Raw genomic sequence first — 22,413 nt, 5'->3', positions numbered from 1 at the left:
TTTGTGGGTTTTTGTTGTGGTTTGTTTTTTTCTTTAATAATAGCAGATCAAGTTCTGTCCGTGCAGTGTGAGGCTGCGCATAGTAAATGCCCTGGCTCCACCACGCTGCCCCTGTCTTCAACTATTCAAGGCTTCAGATAATTCTGATACTGTTAAATTTTTTTTTTTATGTGGTCTTGAGGTATGAATGTGGTTGCATAATTTCTCTCAAGAAGTAAAAGAAATACACACAGAAATATTAAGGAATGCTGGAGATCCTGAACTATCTTCTTCGAGGCACCCCTCACTATATACTTGAGACTTATCTATATTTTGAAGTTTCTTTTCCTTCCTGATACCAGCTTGTGACTTTTTGTATTGACAGGTTTCAGGTTCATTCCAGATGTTAATTAGCGACATTGGTATACGACGCTTTTAAAAAAAACAAAAATCCTGTTTCCTGAGTAGGAAGATAACCCTGGGACTTCTGTAGCGCGCACAGTCTGTCCCATATCTGGTGTTGGAAGGTCTTGGTGGGTGTTTCAAGCTTCCCAGCAGTTGAATTACAGCAGTGAATGTTAGTGCTGGCCCAAGTCATGCACCTCCATTTACGTGTTGTCCCCAGGTTTTTTTCACCTAATACCGTGCATTGCTTTTAAGTATGCATTAATTTCATTCAAAGCATCTTAACTAAACCCCAGTAATTGATTCTACTTGTGTAGGGGTTGAGCAACTGGCTACATTATATTGCCCAGGTGCCTGCTGTGTCGGTGACTTCAATTTAATCTCGTTTTTTTCCAAGGGTTCCTGTGTGTGTCTTCCCCACCTCACCAGTCGGCTTCTTGAACTGTGTAGGGAAATATTTGTAATGCGGGGCTTGCTTGCTCTTCCCTGCTATGTCTTTGAACCTCTCCTTTGAGGACTGTCTTTATTGAGTCATTTTGGGGGAAGAAGGTGACACGAGAGCTCTGATGTCAAGTACAGAATCAGACTGCAGCCATAGCATTTGATACCGTTCCCCTTAAATGCCAAATTGTGAATTCCCTTAGAGGCAGAATGAGTTTTTGGGCACCTCTCCAGGAGTCAAAGAATCCCAATTCTAGAGGTCGCTGGACTGAAAGAAGCCAAGAAAACGAGAAGTTAATGCAGAAATAACTGAAAAGTTTAAAAAAGAAAGAAGTTGAAAGCCCTTCTGTCTCGCACCTGAGCATTGACCCCTTTGGAGCTAATGGCCTACAAGATGGTTGTGTTTCTTCCTGTGGAATCTTTTAATTGAGGAAGGCAGGGTCTTCTCAAACTTCAGAGTTTATGTTCCTGCGTTGTGGGACCTGGTTTGAAGCAGGCTTAGCTCTTTTGTAGCTGCGGGTGAGACTGCTGCCCGGGCTCGCCTGGCTATGGCTCATCTCCCACCCCTGCTGTCACACACCCCTTGTCACCCCCAAGGGCTGCTCCTGTCCGTGCAGATGCCGTGGGACTCTACTGGGGGAGCTGCGACTTGAATGAATGAGGAGATCCGATGAGGAATATTTGTGTAGAGAAAAAGGTGGTAATTAAGCAGCAAATCTTCGTGTCCTGATACTCCCCCGTATGCTTTCATGAAGACTTAGTCACAGAGAATGTAAAACTGGCTCTTTGGTGACAGGTGCTGAAATCTCCAAACTGCCTCTAAATTTTTATCCTCAATCAGTTTTGCAGTGCTGTAGAAACATCCCACCCCCCCACACCCAAAAAAAAAAAAAAATCACGGATACTCTCAACTGGAGTTTAGGAAGTGTTTTTGGAAGAGCAGGACTATATCAAGTACTCGGGGATACTCCCAGTATCTCCTGGGAGTTTTCCTGGTGTCATTTCCAGTAGATGGATTAATTTATTTTATGCATTTTGTAAACTTGGGCTGACTTTGGTTATATTACCCGCTTCTGGAGCAGTGCCTATGTAAAGGGAAGGGTGCTTTCAGTACTAGGCTGCCGTGAAGTGTATAGTCAGTTAAAGCTTATTTCTTGGTGTAAAACTGAATTTAACCAGCTGGGTTATTCAGATCACTGTCAGCTTAAGTACATTCAATTTCCCTGGTTTTCTGTGCCAGATTGTACAGTTCTGTACATTAATTCTGTTTGTTTTGAGTAGCTGCTGCTTTATCATCTACCTACTGCTAATTTAAGTCATGTCTAATGATTTCTTTGCAAGTAGAGGCTGATACAATAAAGATGTGAAAGACCTCTGCATCCCATAGCGCTCTGCTTTGCTTTGCTTACTTTTTCTGAAACGCTTCCCGTAGGTGATGCCACCTTCCCGCTCCACCTCAGATCTGCTGACTGTTCCTAAATGGTTTATTTCCTTTGACATTCGTTTTCTTTTGAAGAAGGGCAGCCACTTTGTATGTGTCAGGCTTGTGCCGGAATTTTAAATACTTTAATGCATTCTCATTATCTGCAAGGGTGGCTGGCTAATTAGCTTAGTAAATAATGGCTTGTAGTGTCTCTGGGAGGGATGACGTTAGGCATGCCACGTTTTCAGTGTCTTTTGAATCCGGCAGGGTTCCTGGGTGAGTCACTTGCTGTAGGTAGATGGAGGTGACGGCAATAAGGTTGCCGGCTTTATTTAACTGCCACCGCTGGGGCCAACCTCATGGCCAACAAGGGCGTTCTTCTTCCAAGCAATTGTGTCTTCTCTGGAGGCAAGCGAAGCCACTGACGCGCACGTGTTGGGAGGGAGAGGAGATACTTCTGCTTTTTGGTGCTGGGAAATCTAGAAGTGCTCGCTCGCTAGTCCCTCGACAGTTAGTCAGCTTTCGATGCTATTTCCAGTTTTTTTTTAATGCCTTTTGCTTCCTGTCGAAGGCAACTTCATATCTAGGGGGTTTTCTGTTGCTATATTGCAGGTTAAGGCTGTTGAATCCCTTCCTACAGGAAATACTTAAAACCTGTCGCAAACTAAAGCTATTTATATTTCTAATAATGAATAAAGGATACATTAATTCTAGCTTTGAATGTCTTATGGCTGTACTGGTAGGATTGTTTTATTATCTGTTTCTCTGAGATGTCTTGCCAGGAGTTAGGTGGCTTTATTCCCAGATTTATAATGCATTCTCTTCCTCTTGGAAAGGGCATATGCTGTCTTGGCTCACTCTTTTTAATTTGAGTTTTGCAGGGGTCTGTGTTGTTCCAATTTTAGGTGTTCTATTTCTAAAGCCTTTCACATGCATGTAAAATATGATAAAAACTAAAATATTTCAAGGCTCTTACAATTACTGCGGGTGTAAACTTCAGCCTGCTTTTCATTTTTTCTGGATGTATCTATTAGTTCATGTAATTTGCGAAGGGAAAACTTGAGATATTCTTTAGATAAGGTTACTAATTAACATCAAAATGAAAAATCATGCCTGTGAAGGCGGCTCCGCAGTAGCGGATTACTCACCAGCCCCAGCAGCTGCCTCGTGGCTCCTGCAGAAGCGTTTTGTCCCTCTGATTTGGTATTCTGAGACGTTAGCCCATCCATTCTCCTACTCCCATCTACCCAGCCATACCCAAAGTGAGATGAATTGACCTGTAGCCAAGCTTAACTAGTCGTCATTCAACAAAATCGCTCGTGAGGAAACAGCTGTAAGTATTGACAAAATATTGTGCTGCCCTCCTTGAGCTCCTGGGCTGTCATTTGTGAGCAGCCTGGATTGGGCCTCACCTGCTCGCACAGCAATCGGGGGTGATCCAGCATCGTTTTCACCTACATGCTGCGTGAAGAAACACCGTAGGTTTAAAACAGAGCTTTTGCCAGCAATTCTGGTGTGTCTCTAGGGCCTGCGTAGACCCACACTGTAAGACTGTGGGGGCTGGTTGTTGCAGCATGATGCCGATGTGCTGCTTTTCCACTGCGTTCCAGAGTTTTCTAATGTTCTCTGCCGGGTTGGGTGGGAGCTGGGCTTGGGGCTCTGGTCCAGCATGGCCCAGGAGGAGCCCCCTGCTCCAGAGGCACCACCGACCGTGGCAGAGCAGCCTGGACCTGGGCTGCTGGAGTGCTGAGCCCCGGCACCATCACGCACCCTGCCTGCTCGCGGTGGGGAGGGAAGGACACAAGCTGGCAAGCTCCTAAAGAAGTAAGATGCCGAACCCACTATAAAATAACCTCTTTACATCTGGAATTGTGTAAAACAAAGCCAAGACACTCTTCTGCCTCCCATCTGCTGGTGAGGCGTGAACTGCCAACCCCTGGAGGTCTCTGGGGAGGAAGCGTGCTGCTCTCCGGGGGAGACCTGGCAAACCTAACCGGGTAACAAGTTAGAGTCCGTCACCCTGGCTCTTGGAGCTCAACTGGAAAACATGTTCAAGGGAACAAGAAACATAAACCTCTTACATTTTGCAAAATATTTCAGGTATGTTGCTTTTGTTAACGCTGAGTCCAGTTTTGGCTCTTAGAGTCCGAACTTTGCCCCAGCATCATGATTTAATGGAAACCAGGAAAACTCAGTTCAATGAAAACTCAGTTTTAGCATATGATGTATTATTGCCAATTTCACTTTTCTTCTGAGCTCTGGAGAAAAAGATGCATGTTATTGCAGGATGATTTTCTTGGCACCCTGGCACTCTTCCCACCATTGCTTATCTGTACGAGTAGATATTTTTGCCTCAGTGGTGGAAATGTGTTGCAGAGGTATAGAACCTGTGTGCTCTATATCATAAAACTTCCGCTGTTCACTTGTCTAGATATATAAGAATAAGCCTTAAGAGATCACTGGTAGCTCCATTACCTGGCAGCGGCACAAAAGTAGTACAAAATGTTTGAGAATCTGTCGTTTTCCAGACCAGACAGATAGTTCTCTTCATCCCTTCCCTTCCTCCCCTGCAACACAGGTGAAAAGAGCAGTAAAAAATAAATAAACTACCTCGTGCTGTTGCAATACCACTTTTTTTTCCCTTAAGAAATAATCAATTGACAGCGCTAGACAGTAATTTTAAAGGACTTGCTCAGTTACTGTTGCCTGTGAAGATATTTGAATGAAATTGCTAGTTACCCCTGCAGCTGGAGCTCGAGGGGGGGGGGATGGATGGATGGATGGATGTACAAGTTAGCGCGTAACTGGATTCTGCATGGGCCGGGGTTGAAATTTATCACTTCATATGGTCGAGATTCGATTGTCCTTAAGATGTGAACTGCTTACAAACCAGCCCCAGCTCCTGCTAACCAGCCCCTGCATTTTCCACTGCTCCCAGCAAGCCCTTGAGTGGGAATTCTGGGGTAAGTTACAGGGATTAGGAGTGGGTTTTAGCCTGGAGCAGTCCTGAAGATTTTGGTCAGCTGCCATGGAAGTTAAAAGATGTTATGAAATTTGGAAGAAGGCTAACCTGTGCGTTCTCTTGACATTCTTTTTTTTGTCAGGGAACAGACTCTGCAAGAGTGAAGTTATAACGTATAGCTCTCATACGGGGAAAGCAAGACTTTTGGAGGTTTTTTTTTTTAATATTAATGAAGATACTGTAAATATGTTACTAATTTGAAATACCTGTTTCAAAGGCAGTGAAATGCTTTTGAAAACGCACTGGTAAAACAGGCCTTTCCTGATTATAACTGCATTACATAAAAAAAGAAATAACCAAACCAGGTGTCAAAATAGAAATTGAGCTGTGTGATGGCCTTGGTCGAAGTTGTTTTGATAATCACAAAGAAATCCTTTTTTCTGAGCAGAATGGTGTGGTTTTGTGGTTGGTTGTTCTTGTGGGGTTTTTTTTTTGCTTTTTTTTCTTTTCTGGCTCGGATCTCTGAAACCTGTTCTTGTTCTTTATCGTATTTGGCACCTTGTGTCTGTGAGCGGTCTGCGTCAAGGACGTGGACTCGTCATTTAGTCCTAATTCTTTCAGTAGTTTGAAACATTTGTGTGAGCAAATGTAGGAAACAGGATACAGTAATTATTCAAAACCACCCCCACCCTAGATTAAAGTCAGTAATATTTTTAGCTTAGTTTACCCATTTAAATTGATTTGTGGCAACTGAGCAACACTTCGACTAGCTGGAGGTTTAGGCAACCAGGAAAGGCCCGAAGTGCAGGACGGATGATCTGCTGCTGGTAATGGGAAAAAGCTCGGCAGGCGGCAGTTGGAAGTAGTAGGCACCTAATTTTAACAGATATAGGTTTAGTGTAAGATGATATGGTGAGAGTCGATGTACTTTTATATAGATAAAGATAACGTGAAGTTATTGGTTAACATAATAACAGAGGATTCTGGTACTAAGGTATAATCTCTGCTCTTGAAGCTGTCTCTGTGCAGAGATTCCCATCTGCAGAGGCCGAAACCTCTCTGGAAACTGAATTTTTAGAAGGTTTTTCTGCCCTCCATAGGTAAACTTACACGTTAGTCATTGGGGTGAGGTTTAATTTTAAATATTGCTTTAGGTTAGTACCCCAGGATCACTGGTTGCATATATTTTGTATTGTTTCAGGTGGATTTACTGTGTCACATCTCTGTTACACTTTCTTTTATTCATTGCATATGTGTGCATAATCAATTTTTTAGAGGAATGAGGTGGTTGCGTTGTCTTGTTATTTATGTAACCTCACCTTTTTGGAGTGGTTTCCTTGTATTTCATTGTTCAGAGGGTGTCTGATGGTCAGTAAGTAGAGACGCAAGTGTTTTTCCTTTCTGTTACGGCACAGGTTGAAGCCAGAGGGGTTGCAGTGAACACAATGTGCTGCAACGTCGCTGGCTTCGCGTAAACAACTGAAACTGTTTTTTAAAGCTGATGATCACTTACTCATTTGCCTGATGAAGATCATTATTCTTGAATAAATGGACAGTAACAGTAGGTGTCAGAAAGTTCCTGTTTTGATGATGCAGCTTTACCGTGGTATGTTGGAATGATGGAGTGCCCGCTAAGAGGCAGCAAGCAGCCTGCAGCCTGGTAGCATCAGCTCATTTGAATGTAGTATAAAACTTTTTCATGTGTCTCTGGACACTCTCATTGGCATGCTTTGTCAAGTTAATTGTTGTCCATAGACAGTTGTAGATATGAAGGGGTAATATCCCTGGAATTTATCTGCGTGGTGCACTGGAGTCGTTCTCCACTTTGTCAGTGCTTCCATTTGTCCGCCGTGTTTTACGGCGTGCTGTCAGCCGGCCGTTAGTCACGGGGAGATCCTGGAGTAGACCTGAGCTGCCTTAGAGGAGGGTGCTGAGCTCTTCCACGTCCCAGGTCTCCGTCTGCCGTTACTGCAAGTGGTTTTTGCACAAGAACCTTGCCGTGTGTCAGGTAGCGTTTGCTGTGCCAGTCCCTGCTGGTAAGTGCATCTCATGGCAGCAAGAGCTTTGATTTCGTTCCATAAACACTTCTCAGATTTGGAACAAAGCGGTGCATTTTCTCCAAGTTTCAAATTTGTCATCTCCAAGTTTCAAATTTGTCAATAAATACCTACATGGCCGACAAATCCAAAACTTGGAGTGGAAGAGGCATTGCAACTTGTTCCGCAGTTCCCAGCTGAAGGTATATTGAAGTTGCACGCGTGGTCTGTAAATATCTGAAGTGCCTTAGTCCTGATTTCACTGTTACATTATGTTACGCGGTGGGCTATGTGGGTGTTTCATTATTTTAACTATGTGCAGCAGATGTCCCTCATCCAAAGGCCTGACATATTTTAGCTGGTCTAGAGACCTGTTTTCCGCTAACAGGCAGAGCTGATACCCCGCAAAAGCTCGTTACACGTGGGACGTGGAGCACGCTACTTTGTACATCCTTTACTGAATTACAGACATCTCCTAAAAGTTAACTGTCACTATAGACTATAGCAACTTGTCAAGGTACCTGGTATTTTTGTTTCACTCAGGAGTGTAGTTGTCGTGTTAGAGATTTAGTACCTGCCAAAGCCTACTGTATTTTTTTTCTGTAGTTCAACCTAATCAAACGTCTGACCTTAGCCTTTCTTGAAGTTGCTGGTGTCTTAGGAATTTAGGACTGGATGCTAATTGCAGGCAAAATGCATCTGTCATGTAGTCAAAGCTCTCTTATTTCCGAGTTCCACAGCTGCCGCGGTGCTAATAGAGGTCCCAGAGCTAAACCGGTCGTCCGTAGAGAAGAATATAAACCAGAGATGGCTTTTTCTTCCTGCCTGCCCTGTGGCTGTTAAATCCTTGAAGGCCTGAACCCTGAAGATATGCACTTGATACCTTCAAGTATCAGCTTCCAGCCGTCACTAGGAGTTACCAGCCTGGGCTGCCGGTGCTGCGGGTCTGCTGCTCCCTCGACTGCTGAGCTGGGGGGTCTGCCCTGCCTGTGAACAGCCACGCAGCTATTCCCATCTTCAGGACCATCCGGAAAGATCGAGGAGGAATTCCTTAACCTTTAAAAATTATTCAACTGGAATTTCAGGCATGGAGTTTAACCCTAAGTCTCGGTAGGCCTTGGCACAGCAGATGTTGCTCTTTGGTTGGGGATGGCTTGCTTCAGGGCTAGAGTCGATCAATGAGGAGCTCTGTGTCCTTACTGAAGTGTGTTGTCTTATCCTGAGGACAGCATAGATGATGCTTTAATATCTCTTGCTCTTTAAATGAGAGGTATGTGGTTAGACCCGGGGGCTCGCAGAATGGCTTGCTCTCTTGTTTTCTCATCTTAATTTGTCCCTGACTCGCATCCTTCGCTAGGTGCGTGCTGAGGATCTTCACTGCGTGACTCCCTTCTGGGTCAGGCAGTCAGCTTGGGTAGCTCAAATTTGACTTACTCAAAGCAGAGATTGTTAACAAAGGTTGTGAAATTGTGTGTTCTCCCCTTGTTAACTCCTGTGTGGTGCCTTGAGAGATGGAAACTCGCTTGTTGTCTGTGTCCCCGTCCCCTCTCCCATGTTCTCACTGCTAACAGATTGTGTCATTATTAGCTTTACTAAGAGCTCTATTAATTTTACACTTTGTTCTTCTCTGAAAGATTAAAAACTTAAGGGGGTATCAGGGTTGAAGCAATCTATTTGAGGGCAGAAATTGATGGTCCCAGCCAACAGCACATGGCTTTTGAGGCAGAGGTTCTGGATATGTGATGGATTATTTAGGAGTTAGTTAAAGGGAAGAGAGAGCAAATGCATCCTAATAAGAATATTGCGGTAGGGTTGAGCTGGATTCGCATTAACACTCTTCTCAATATTTTTAGCTCTTTGCAAACATAGAAGTAAAGCTACTTTTTGCAATAAGCTTTTCTGCAGTATTTTGTACACTTCGTAAAAGATATTTCAAGACTTTTTGCAGCTATACGGTTGAGAAGAATCTTGGAAGGACCTTTCTACTTGAAATGCGTTTCCTGTATCTAGTGCTGTCTTTAGTCTCATGCGGTCTTGCAAAACCCGTTCTACTTATTAAATATGCAGTAAAGCTCTTCTGTTTGGTAGAAGATTGTATGTTTGAACAGCAGAAGTCCTCATTGCTCCTGTATTTTAAGATTAAAAATTCAGCTGCAACGCTACCTTCAGATTCAGAGCCATTAGAATGGATTTTTCAGATTTATTCTCCTGATTATAACACAGAAAATTAATTGCTTTTGACTGTAAAGAATTATGACCCATTCATTATTTAAGCACCTTCTCGATGGATGAAGCTTTTGCACTGACTTCGAGACTTTTCACTGAAATAAGGCTGCTTTTTTTTTTTTTTAAACTGGTATAGAGCGTGATGCACCTGCGTCAGACAGCGGAAGCACTGCACGCTCGTTAGGGGTGAGGACTGGTGGGAAAGAAAACCAGCGCTTTCTCTGGGTCTGGTTTGCTCGAGTATTCAACGTACAGGTAGCAGAGCCTGCTGGGAGAAAACAGGGGTAAATTACTCGAACAGCACTTAAAATAAAGACTCTGGTTTTTTTTTTTTTAAAAAAAGATGATTTATTAGTTTCTTAAAACGTCCTGGTGGTAGAGAATACCCCTTTGGTTTTGCTGGTGTGTGTATTGGAAGTGTTTGGGTTACAAACCGGGGAGGGGACGCTGTGTTTCACTCCAGCTATATTCCCCTCTGCTCACCGTTCAGCTCCCCGCTGCAGCTTCTCATGCTGCCGATTCAGAAGGTCTCAAATGATTTTTGGGGATATCTTAAGTCTTTGGTCTTGTCCTTTTAGCAGACTAAGAAAGAAGAAAAAAGTGATATTTCTTAAATCTTGTTGATTAAAACCAGCGGAAGCACCACGATAACGTTTTGGTTACCTCTAAGCTCAGAAACATTTGCTGAATGCCCTTAGTAGCCAAACCTCTGTAATTGTTCATCACAGAAATAAATGTGACACTTTGTGAACGAGGCATTTGTAGTAATTCTGGGTGTTACATGGGGTAACTCCCAGAGCACATGGTTCTTGATGTCAAATATGACAGAGCTTTAATTCATTACAGTACAATTGTGTTCCTAGTATCTTAACAGGAATGAAACTGTTGATTAGGTCGCGATGATTTCATAAAGCTTTTTCCCATAAGGACAGATTACAGGAAATACTGACATCAGGGATTTATCCTGGACGAGCACTGAATTCTGTTCCCGAGCCTGGGCACTCACCGGAGGAGGGAGTCGGCGCTTTCCCAGATGCGCTGCAGTTTTCAGTTCGTTTGCGCAGTCCTCTCCGGTCAGATTCTTCAGTCTCAATTTTTTTGCAGTTGTCTTAACACAGCCTACATCTAAAAGTGAGTTCCTAGTGATGTTGACGTTTCCTTCTAACTAATTGCATTTAAAGGTTTTGCACAGTACGCTCAGAATACAGTGGGGTTTTTTTCCTCTTATATATCTTACCTTTCCTTGTGAAAACAACTGGTTTTGCATTTGAGGGAGATGCGTTTTATCTTAAAATTAGTCTCTTTGAGAATTTAAGAAAATAGATTTATCATGTGCCGCTTTGAAGCGTTAGAAGGATTTGAGAGGCAGTTAGCCAACTGACATTTAAAACCCTTGAGAACTTGTTCCAGCCAAACCTCTTGCAAAAAAAGTAAATGCAGCTAAGGCTTAGTTACTCAAAAGATTGTAGCTGGCAGTTCAGCGCCTGTAATCATCTTGGAACATCCTGAAACGTGTTCTTTTCTTTAGCTGTTGTATCAAGGCTTTTGGGTTGTGTTCGTGAACCTGTCACTTCTCTAAATCAGAAATCTTTCTCGTGTTATTGAAGCACCCTGACTTTGAACGTTACGTTCATTGCAGTAGCCCATACAAAGAACACTTTTTGTGCAGGGACTGTATTTCTGACACTTTCTAGATGGCTGTAATCTGGAGCTGGAGTGATGTCTTGCTAGTTTGACGTCTCTAAATGATACGGATCGTTTGTCCTTGCTAAATTCTTGGCAAGGTGGTCCTGTTGGAAGCGCCAGGCTCCTGCCTGGCACCATGACCAACGGTTGGTCTACCAGGGGACCCAAGAGGAAGACCCAGGGTTGGAGCCAGGACTCGGCAGCCCAGCAGCCAGCATCTGCCGGGCCGTGCCACAGCTCGCACCGGCCGCTGGAGGGGATGCTCCTGCCTGTGGTGCTTCTCATGCAGGTTCTCACGGGGCTTCAGTCTCAAGGGCCTTTGCTTTGGCTTTCGCCCTCTCATCTTGCTTATACAAAGAATTTTTGCTAGTCAAGAGACATCTTTTTTGAGAAGAACCCGTGCAGACCAGCTCATTTATTGTAGTGAAACTAGCAAGTGCTGTATTTGATATGATTATGGCAAATGGACCGGCCCAAACCTGACCTCTCTGCTTTGGGTAGTGCTGGTGCGCTCTTGAGCTGCAGAGGATGTAGACTGGTCTTTATGTATTATGAAAGGATGAGCTTTTGACACCTCTGTTTGAAAAGGGAGGAAGAAAGAGGCAAATTCAGTTTTACAGTATACACAATTTTAATAACAAAATTTTTCTGTACACTGCACTTTGTTTTACTCCATTACTTACACCCCCTCCCACCAGAAAGTGGCTCTTTAAACATAATTTAAATACAATGCATCTAAGACTCCTTTTTAATCTCTGGTCACTAAGCTGGTAGAATAGTTCACTCACTAATGTTTTCGTGATGGTAAAAAGAAAAATGGGGTGGATTTTGTTTGGTTCTTTTTCCTTTTCTTTTTTCTTTCTTTTTTTTTCCCCCTTTTTTTTTTTTTTTTTTTTTAAACAAAGGAGTGGCTGAAGGTGCAGCTTTTCATTGCTTAGCCCAGAGGCGCACAAGCTGTGCGGTGGTTTGCCCTGTCTGAGGCTTGATGATATCCATCAAAGCTTCTGTTTACCTTTCCCCAGATACCTCTCAAAAGGTTTTTATACAAGATGTGAAATGCTGAATTTCCAGATGACTCTGAAATGAGCTTTAAGCATCCTGCTGGCGTGATGGCTCTCAAAGCAAAGCCTGGCACCAGTTCTAGCGTACGGGGCTCTGCGACGGAGGGAGGAGCTGCTGCTGGGCAACTGCCTTGGATTTCTGTTGTCTCCTTGTTCCTTTATTTGGGGGAGGAGAAATACTGTATCCCTCTCTGAACTTCTAATTTTTATGGAAAACTTCATAAGAAAGATGAAATTCAGCTTCTGGGTAGACTTCATAGGTCTGAACAGATGGGTTTTGATAGCTACGCAGATCACAGAATGAAATCAACTTTATTTTCATTAAAGTAGCACAGAAATTAACTTAAACACATTAAAAAAATAAGTGTGCAGTGCAGAATTCTAGTTTAAAGCCACTGGATATTTCTGATTTTACATATTAGCAACTGTCTTCTAAGGGGGGTAATGGGACGTAAGCTCAGATGCGTAGATTTGCATGCAGGCTAGGCTTATCGCTGAAAAATCAGATAATTTCTGCTTGGGGAAAAGCAAACAAAAACAAACATTGATACAGCGGCATTAATTATGTTTCCATCTGATAGGAAATGGGAGCTCTGTGCAGAGGAACACTTCAGGCGGAGGCTAAACGCTAACCCATTTTACTCTTTATCGAGTAATTCTTAGTTGTGTGCATTTAAAAGATGATCTAATGCAGAGCGACTAATGAGAGGAGAACTGAAAGCATTAATTCAGACCTGTTCCAGTATGATGACTCAAAAATTGAACTTGTGCGGCTGGGTTTGCGTTTCACTGAGGTGAAGGTGGGGAGGAGGAGAGGCTGGCTGGAGATCAGTGAGCCTGGAGATCTTTGGATGGGACCAGGGTCTTGAGAGCAGGAGAATCACAGAATCACAGGATGGTTTGGGTTGGAAGGGACCTTAAAGCCCGCCCAGTGGCACCCCCTGCCCTGGGCAGGGACATCTCCCACCAGCCCAGGTTGCTCCAAGCCCCGTCCAACTTGGCCTTGAACCCCTCCAGGGATGGGGCAGCCACAGCTTCTCTGGGCAACCTGGGCCAGGGGCTCACCGCCCTCACAGCAAACAATTTCTGCCTCAGATCTCATCTCAATCTCCCCTCTTTCCGTTTAAAATCGTTCCCCCTCATCCCATGGCTCCCCTCCCTGATCCAGAGTCCCTGCCCAGCTTTCCTGGAGCCCCTGTAGGGCCTGGAAGGGGCTCCAAGGTCTCCCCGGAGCCTTCTCTTTTCCAGGCTGAAATTTCATTTCTAAAAGGCCCTGAACACTTGCATGAGGCTGTGCCTGGAGGTGGTGAAGCACCTATAATGCCACTTAATGCTTGTAGAAACTGAGGCCATGCAATGGAGGTGGTATTTGGGGAGAGCAACTTTACAACCTCCTGTCCTTAGCCAGCGCCCACACTGAAATGCGATGAATTTAACCCAAATCCCCGTGGTTCTTGTTCCATGTACAAAATAAATCGGACACTGCTGAGTAACACAATTATTACAGTACCCTTCTTGCCTGGAAGAGTTATAAGCAATTGAGAATGGAAGACAGTAACCTAAAAAAAAAAAATAAAAAATAATAAACCAAAAATTAACAGCCTCTGGTTGTGTCCTTGTATAGAGCGATGGCTTTGCCTGCTGTTTGCTGTCCCTCCTAAGGGGATTCAAGTTGACTTCACCGCTAGTGTTTGACATTCTGCGAGTTTTATGATACCTGTTACCCTAAATGTAATGTTTGCAGAATTGCTTTGCTTACGCCTGGAACCTGGCAACAAATGGTTTTGGAAATGGCAGACATAAACTATGGCATTTGGGAGATTGGCTGCCTGTTAGCGTGTAGCGGAGTCAAAGTAAAAATCGAACAGTGCTGTGCCAGGCTGTGTCTGCTGGCCTCCCGCAAGCCAAGGCAGCGCTGCAGGACCGGGGGAACTGGGGATACTGGTGGGGGAGAGAAGTTGGGTGCCTGGGTGCGTTTGCTTTGAGAGACACTGGAGCACTGCTTGGAAAATTGGTACGAGTGGCTGGGGTGGAGAAGAGGATTAAATCCAGCATGGCTGGAACGGCTGTCTCTACTCTTCTTGGGCATAATTACAAGCTAATAAAGATGGAGTGGGCTTGTGCGCAGAGCTGGGGCGTTGGGAAAGCACCTCCTTGGGAGGAACCTCAGTGCTTCCGTCAAGCAGCCACTTCTCATTACCATGTGGAAGACTGACGTGGTGCCTTTTGAGCTGTCTGACAGCGAGGGTTTCCACGGGGCGTGGAGGAGAAAGGTGGAATTCCTTCTTGCAAATGCAGCTGAGGACACCAGAGTTCAGCATTGACATCTGATGGTTGATGGTAGTGTAGCAAGATTACTTGGCTGCCGGTATGATGAATGAGTTCGGTTATAACTTTGTCTCTGCTGGTACCCTACAGCCGTGCGTGAAAATCATTCCTAAGAGTAGTTTGCTTTCCAGTTCCCCCCAGTGCAGCCCATCGTGTAAGTTAGCACGAGGTAAGGGGCAGGATGCTGCTGAGACAGCGATGCTCGTCGCCTTGCCCAGAGAAAAGCCTGGACGTCAGGGAGGAGCTGGGAGCTCTTACTCCTGGTAAGGAATGAAGCGAGTCTTTCTACAGGCAGCTAAATACCCTTGGACACCAATACATTCTTGGATTTATCAGCTTAGGTCTGGCCGTCTGGCTCCTGTGGCATTTAATCATACAGAATATTTGCTCTTTGTCCACCTGCCCTGCAGGATTTATTGTATTCGGTTAAAAGCAGTAATTGATTTCCTAGAATAGGTGTAAATCGGCTCATCGTAGTATAAACAGTTACGAGGGTTCAAAGGTAGCTCTATGGAAAGCCATTAGGCTTCACCAAATCTCTTCCGTTAAAGTACAGAGTCACAGGAAGTAAACAAAATATTTGTTTTATAATCAGGGCACTGTATGTAAAAGTAAAATGATGCAAATTAATATCTTCAAAACCAGTAATTGAAAAATCTTTATGTAAAATCTTAACAGAAGTCACACTTAGCTTGCTATAATTGCCTTGGACGAATTCATTTCACAATAAAACATCAAACTGTTGTATAATTGCACCCTAAATACCTCACTAAGTGGTAATACAGATATATAAAAGCAGAGTGAAATAGCAAACAGATTTTTATGCAGTGATTTTTCTGTTTAAAAAGTTGGCGGAAGAGTTTAGTACAACACAATTAGCATACTGTAATTACTGATTTGTTCAAGGTATGTCGACACTGTGAGGAATTTCTTTTCTTCGACGGTGTGTGCTGGTAATTGTTTAACACTGCAGCATTGGACAACACATTTTGTTTAGTTATACATACATGTATATATATATATATAAAAAAACCTTCCATCCCTCTGGTCCTTTTAGCTTTGGTTAGAACGTTTACAATATTTGAGCAGTTGACTTAAAAATAATGTAATCCTTTGCAAACCCCCTCCACCCCCCGCCCCCGTGGCATCTGAGTACCACCAGCGCTGCATAGATCTGCAAATATTTACATATAATTTCATAATATAGTATAAATAGCAATATGGTGCTTCTGGCGAAAGAAATCAAATTACTCCTTAAAAATGAGGTGCGTGTGTGTGTATATATGTTTCTATATGATCTTTTTTAAACCGGCACGCTAGATTCTGTCCCGTATCAAGTAAGAAACGAAACATTTTTCAGTGAACTATTCTATGAACTAATTATATTTTCCTAACTTATCAGAGGGTACGTTTTGGGGTTTGCTTTTATTTTTTTATTTTCTTTTAAAGTGATAATTACCTTGAATTTTGGAAGAGGAGGACAAGTGAGAGCTTATATTACAGGGGCTAATTCTGTCTCCAGAGGAACCAGTGGAGTTAGTGCATGAAAATAGCTTCCAGGCGAGAGGAAGCCTCAGCTAGGGGGGGCAGCGGGGGGACAAAGAGAGGCTTCTTCCTTCCTTCCCTCTCCTCCTTAACCTCCCGGTTGATATTTACTTTTAATTAAGAAAAACTTGCATTAAGTGTATTTACACATGAAAAGGTGTTGAAATGCCGTTTGTTCGTAGCCGTGAGTAATTAGCCTGAATTCATGAAAAAGCATCATCAAGCCAAACCAGAGAGCCGATAAGAATTGAATGCACTTAATATTTAGAATCGATCCCGTCGCACTGAGCTTTCCGAAATAAGCTGCGCTGCCTACTTTGTAAGCGCCTGGAGAGTCGTCCTGCTGATTTGTGACCGTCCTGCTAATTTGTGACCGTGTGAACCGCTCCTGTCTCTATCTGTTGGGAGCTTTAGCAAGGTCCGGTTAAGCAAGCCAAACTATGAATGCAGATAGGAAAACCGTATTTAAAATAAACTCACTGGTCCCCAATGCACTGAAAAAATCCCCACCTGGACCTTCGTTGCTGGGGTTTGTTTTTTTTGTTTCCCCACCCCCCCTTTTTTTTTTCTTTTTTTTTTTTTTTTTTTTTTTTTTAACTGGAGTGAGATTATCAGAGGAGGAAAATCATCCTCCCCGGCTGCTTTTAAAGTGCAGGGAGCCAGCTGGAGCGTTTGGGATCCTCCAGCTGCAGTGGAACAAACGGAGCGTACGTCCCCCCGCGCATCCCTGCCCAGATCTCCAGTATCCTTCCCCTCCGACTCTTCTCGTTAGAAAAAGTAGAATATGGAGACTCAGGTATAAACGTTTTACACACAGCCATATAATTACAGAACATGAAACATTTTACATAGTTTGAGGTGAGCATCTTTTTAGACTTTTAAACATTAGGAGTGCAAGTTTAATGTAATCATTGCTTCTTTAACACTGAAAATATTATGGATCTATTTTTTAAAAAACTTAAAAATAAAAAATACTGCACCACTCCATAAACAATGTTTCCATTAAGTAGCTTGGAAAATTAGGCTTTATGTCAACATTTGTAAAAATTAGAATCTGATGTAGGTCCCCTACGATTTTAAAATAGGTTACTTATCTGGTTTAATTTTTGATGGCATGTAGGTATTATACTTCACATTCTTTATACGGCAGCTGCTGACACTTGCACTGTCCGTAGCCGTTGATGATGATGAAGGGTCCTTCGTGGGTGGGTTCGTACTCGTTATAGGGTCCTTGGTCTGACATATTTGCCATATGCAGCCGGGTTTGGGATCGGAGCTGCCTGTGGTTTTGAATCATTGAGCACTGCCTAATTCTTCTTAATGTGGGAGGGCAGCACTTCCTGGAGATGAACACTATAAAAATGATAAAAAAGAAAGAAAACAATAAAGCCATTGTTCCTGTAATTACCCTCTGAGTGAAGATGGCATTGTTTGGCTCGGGGAAATGTTCTTCGGTGGTAACGACCATGCCTGCCGTAGTTGGAATCTCTTTGTCTCCCATATGGAAATGAGAAGAGCTTATTCTTTTCGTGGACTCGGTGGTGGGATCTGCGTACGTCGTCGTAGCCGCGGGCGTAACAACAGTCGATAAATTCCAGCAAAGCTGAAAACCATACACGGCATCCAGAATATCCTCTCCCTGGGTGTGGTCGGGGCTGTGGCAGAGGATGGAGTGCTCCCACCGACCTTGGAAGCCACTCAACCATGTGGCCAAGGCGCAGATCTTTGGGCTGCATTCCCACAGATTGCCGGAGAGGCCCACGGTGGTGAGGGACCTCAGCGAGCTTAGGATCTTGGAATCCAGAGTGGTGAGCTTGTTGTTATCCATTAGGAGGGTTTTAAGGTTAGGCATAGTTTCAAAGACTGTTAGGTCGATGGCTTTGATTTCGTTTCCAGTCAAATCCAGCTTTTCTAAGGTGCCCCAGGTCCACTCCATCCCACACGTCAAGTTGCTAATTTTGTTCCACTGCAAGAAGAGCGTGTGCAGGCTGCTCAGCCGGAGGAAGTGAGCAAAATTAATCTTTGTCAGCTGGTTGTGCTCTAGGTGAAGCTCCCTCAGCTTGATTAATCCCGCAAATCCGTTGCGAGCCAAACTTCGCAAGCGGTTTGTGCTCAAATCCAGGAACTCCAGGCTACGACAGTCCCAGAACAGGCGGACCGGGATGGTCCGCAGGGAGTTGGATCGCAAGTGCAAGGTCTGTAGCTTGCGAAGGCCGTAGAAGAGCTCAGGGTGCAGAGAGGATAACTGATTAAAAGAGAGGTCCAAATTCTGCAGGTTAAGCAGCTGGCTAAAAGTTGTGTTTGGCAAATGAAAGATTTTGTTGGAACTTAAGACTAATTCCTTAAGTTTATACAGTCCTTGAAAAGAATCTTCTCTGACTGTTGCAATTTGATTATGATCTAAGTGAAGCCAAGTAAGTTGACTGAAGCTTGCAAATTGATCCCTTTCAAGTTCAGAAATAGAATTGTGCCTCAGTGACAAACCTAGCGAGCCCTTTTCAGTGGTGTTTGGCACTGAGTGAAACCCCTGAGAGTCACAGTAAAAGAGCAGCTTCTCACAGCGACATTTTGGTGGACAAGCCATGCCCAAGGCAGGCAGCATTTTTAAAACCATACTCATTGCATATAGTGCTGCCAGCATACGAGCCCCTAATGGCCACTTGAAATGTAAGCCTGCAGAATATAATTTAGGAAAACAACAAGATAGGATAGCCTTATCAGTATACTTTGAACATCACGACGGAAGATTTCACTGCAGATAACATTGCCATGCATTTCCGACAAGCTAATTCTAAACGCAAGGAACAACTTAACTACGAAACACAGAATACTTGGATATTACACTTAGGCTGAGTCTTTAGCTCGATTACAGAGGATTACAGTGTCACGATCGGAAAACGTTTGGGTTTTTTGTTTTTTTTTTTATATAAGGTTCAGTGCAGAACAAATTGCTATAGCACCTAACTGCTCCTTTAAAGCATAGCCGGTCATTCATTATACAAGGTATAGAGAAACGCAGCAACTTACCCATTCTTTTGAGTACATTGGAGGGTGCATTCAGTCGTAGTTTTAGACTCAACGCCGTGAGTCTGTAAAAAGGCTCTAATGTACGATAGCCTTTGAATAATTTACTGGGGTTAGCGTCCTTTGATATTAGTGCAAAATTGAATCCACGATGCTCTCTTGGAATATTCCTTTTGAAATCGCTGGCTTGATCTCCTCTGACAGGTCTGCAATTTTTAAATCAACGCTTAATACAAGTTTCCGTCCTCGGTGGCTGCTCAGCTGTTTAATTGAAGCTCACGTTTTCTTTTTCCGCAGCTGTGGCTTCCTTTCGTCCTAACTTGTTGATGGCAGATGGGTGGCTTATTGCTGAGAGAAGCTCCTGTAGTAGCATGAGTGCATTTACTGAAAAGCTTTTCAGGGAAGCGGTACAAGAATGGGTTTGCTTATGCGCCGCGACCACACAGGGCTGTATATAGACTGACGTCACCTGGTGACGTTCCTTTTGTTTGGGTTTTCCAGAAGCTTTGCTGTTTTAAAGCATTGTGGTGCATACTGTGATCGTGTTAAAGACCACTGATAGAGTGGGGGGGGGGGGGGGGGCTTGGGGGTGGGCGGTTGGTGAAAAATCAATGGTAGGAGTCCTTCATCCCCGCGATAGAAGGAATCGGAAAGACTTGCACCACCCCGCTCCCCCCTCCTGCATCTGTGCTGGCTGAATTCCGCTGGCGTTAAAAGCAGCGCAGAGCTGCGGTTGGAAGTGCCTTAGTGCTGGCTGCTGCCAGCCTGCCGTTAAATATCGCTGCATTAAGGGAACTTTTAGATACAAAATATACACGGTTCGAATAGAGGATGCTGGCGAGCACCAGCTTTTCGCAGGGGTGAGAGGGATTTGGCAGCTGAAAGCCCTCGCCTAACAACCGCGGTCCCTGCAGAAGCGGGCAGGGGAGAGACGGGGCGTTGAGACGAAGGTGGTGTGTCAAAGTCCAGCACCCAGCCCGGGAGCAACCGGCGGGAGCGGGCAGCTCGGGCGATGAGAAATTTCTGGAAAAAGCAAAAGCTTGCGCTACGGCACAGGAAAAATTTAATTGGGATCCAGCTTGACAGCGCGCAGTTATGAAACTAGAAAAATCTATTCCCCCTCCCCTTCCCCAAACGGTGGCTTTTGTACTTGCTTTTTCCTGGAGGCTGGAGTGCAGGGGAGGAAGATGGGAGTGTGGCATTTACCGTCGGGGCTTGGAGCACTTTGAGAGCTTCCTTGTGGTCCCCCATTACATTCCTGTGCCATATGCCCCCCGGGAAAGGGGGGACGTTACTTCCGTCAGCATCTCGCTGTGGGATAGGTCCGGAACAGTTATCTCTTGGGGTTCAGAGACGCAGAAATGAGCGTTTGCGGAAAGGGTGACCCTGCAAAGCTGTCCGTGCTGTCACAGCCAAGCCGGTCCCTGGCCGCACAGCGTGGAGGAGGCAAATGTGCTGTCATGGCTGCTTGTTTTAAAAGTTCATTGCCCTTTTATCTGGAGCAAACTCTCCTCTGGGACAGCTGGTACTGAAAGGTAAATGAACAGATCTGATTTAAATTTTTTTCTGGGTTTAGTTAGGATTTTTGCCTGCGTGTGCAGGAAAGCCTTCAGAGCAGCTGCTCTGGCCTTGACTGAATGTGGATGAGGCAGGGGGGTGCTAGTTCCCTGCTCCAAGCGACTTGGATAAGCTTTTTTATTTTCACCTTGAGATACAAAGCAATAACGTAGTAGAAAGCACTTGAAAATGTTCACTCTGTGGCAGCGAGGTGTCACTTACAACCTCAAGGCATGGGATGAGCTGAGAATAAGAAACTTCCCGTGCTGATGGAAGAAAACGATGAATTGTGTCAAAAGAAGATTTTAAGATAAAACAGCCGTTTACCTTTGTTATTAAGCTTGGTTCCTTAGCGATACCTATTTAAACTGAGACTTGCGATTTTCTACATGCTTCTCCCTTCCCTGTCCCGTGGCGTAACCGTAAGACCGACGGCGGTACCTCTTTCGGCGGTGGGCTGCCCTGTCCAGAGCAGGCTGAAGGGAAGCGCTGAGTGGAAAGTAAAGGGGTGAGGAAGATGAACTCTTTACAAAGAAAACCTCAAACCCACCCAAAAAAAAGAAAGCAAAACAAGACGACCCACCCCCAAACCCATCAGCAAAGTAACTATCTTTAATGATGAAGTGAATTAGGAAATGTTAGATAAACTTCTTAAATTGCTCTGCCATAGCAAGTGTTCTCACATTTGCTCTGGAGTGAAAGAAATATGCGCAAAGAAATTATGTAAACCTATTCAGCCTGGAGAAGAGAAGGCTTCGGGGAGACCTTAGGGCAGCCTTCCAGTCCCTAAAGGGGCTCCAGGAAAGCTGGGCAGGGACTCTGGATCAGGGAGGGGAGCCATGGGATGAGGGGGAACGATTTTAAACGGAAAGAGGGGAGATTGAGATGAGATCTGAGGCAGAAATTGTTTGCTGTGAGGGTGGTGAGCCCCTGGCCCAGGTTGCCCAGAGAAGCTGTGGCTGCCCCATCCCTGGAGGGGTTCAAGGCCAAGTTGGACGGGGCTTGGAGCAACCTGGGCTGGTGGGAGGTGTCCCAGCCCAGGGCAGGGGGTGCCACTGGCTGGGCTTTAAGGTCCCTTCCAACCCAAACCATTCTGTGATTTAAAGAGTTTCTTCCCATTTAATGTTCGCTGTACGAAGAGGAGAGAGCTGAAATCCAGCCGTAGCTGTCTGATGGACCCGTGGTACCTGTGGTTGTGCTTCCCAGAGCAGCTCAGCTGGCGCGCGATCCTCATTTGGGGTGTTGATGTGAATTTTAATAACATTTAAATACGATAACATAACATTTAAAAACAACATTCCAAAGGGTGTAATTAATAAAATGACAATGGCTATAAGGTCAAATGTTACCCCTCTCCTGTGCTGCCTCTTTTCGCTGTTACCAGGAGGCTGAAATTAGGTATCTTTTGGAAACGTTTTGCTTTTTTGCATCCGTATCTGTTGGTAGGTTCCTCCCACATTAAGATTGTATAATTTGGCACAGAGTTAAGAGTTAATGTTCAAACACGGTAAGTTTCTTCCTCTCTGAAGCTCTCCGTTCTTTGGCCCGTAACCAAACAAGGGCTATTTAGCACCTTGCCAGTGAGTTTCCTGTTTGGGAAACTGTTAACGCGAACTTTATGGGCGCTTTTCTTAGTGAAACATGTTTTTATGTGCGCTTGTCGTGAAGTAACAGATATTACCGAAAGCATACATCTGATTCTCTTAAGCCTGGAACTCTCCAGTAATATTCACATTGTTC

The 22,413-nt window shown here is 44.4% G+C and overlaps 2 protein-coding genes across 5 annotated transcripts in view; one reads left to right on the top strand and one right to left on the bottom strand.

Moving 5' to 3' along the window:
- Positions 1 to 22,413, top strand: part of CTNNA1 (catenin alpha 1) — a 122,359-nt gene that overhangs the window by 43,713 nt on the left and 56,233 nt on the right. The gene's annotated exons all lie outside the window — the stretch shown is intronic.
- Positions 16,894 to 19,682, bottom strand: LRRTM2 (leucine rich repeat transmembrane neuronal 2). 2 transcript variants are annotated; one of them, XM_074604441.1, is made up of 2 exons: positions 19,120 to 19,682; positions 16,894 to 18,337 (listed from the first exon to the last, which is right to left on the bottom strand). In XM_074604441.1, exons 1-2 carry the CDS (start codon positions 19,147 to 19,149, stop codon positions 17,216 to 17,218), a joined length of 1,152 nt encoding a protein of 383 aa, XP_074460542.1. In that variant the 5' UTR covers positions 19,150 to 19,682; the 3' UTR covers positions 16,894 to 17,215. The 2 variants fall into 2 exon arrangements, with proteins under 2 accessions (XP_074460542.1, XP_074460541.1); XM_074604440.1 differs by having other exon boundaries at positions 16,894 to 18,765; positions 19,120 to 19,678.

The sequence above is a fragment of the Larus michahellis genome, chromosome 11 (genome assembly GCF_964199755.1).
Source record: "Larus michahellis chromosome 11, bLarMic1.1, whole genome shotgun sequence".
Classification (NCBI taxonomy): Eukaryota; Metazoa; Chordata; class Aves; order Charadriiformes; family Laridae; genus Larus; species Larus michahellis.
This window is presented reverse-complemented; position numbering and strand designations above follow the sequence as displayed.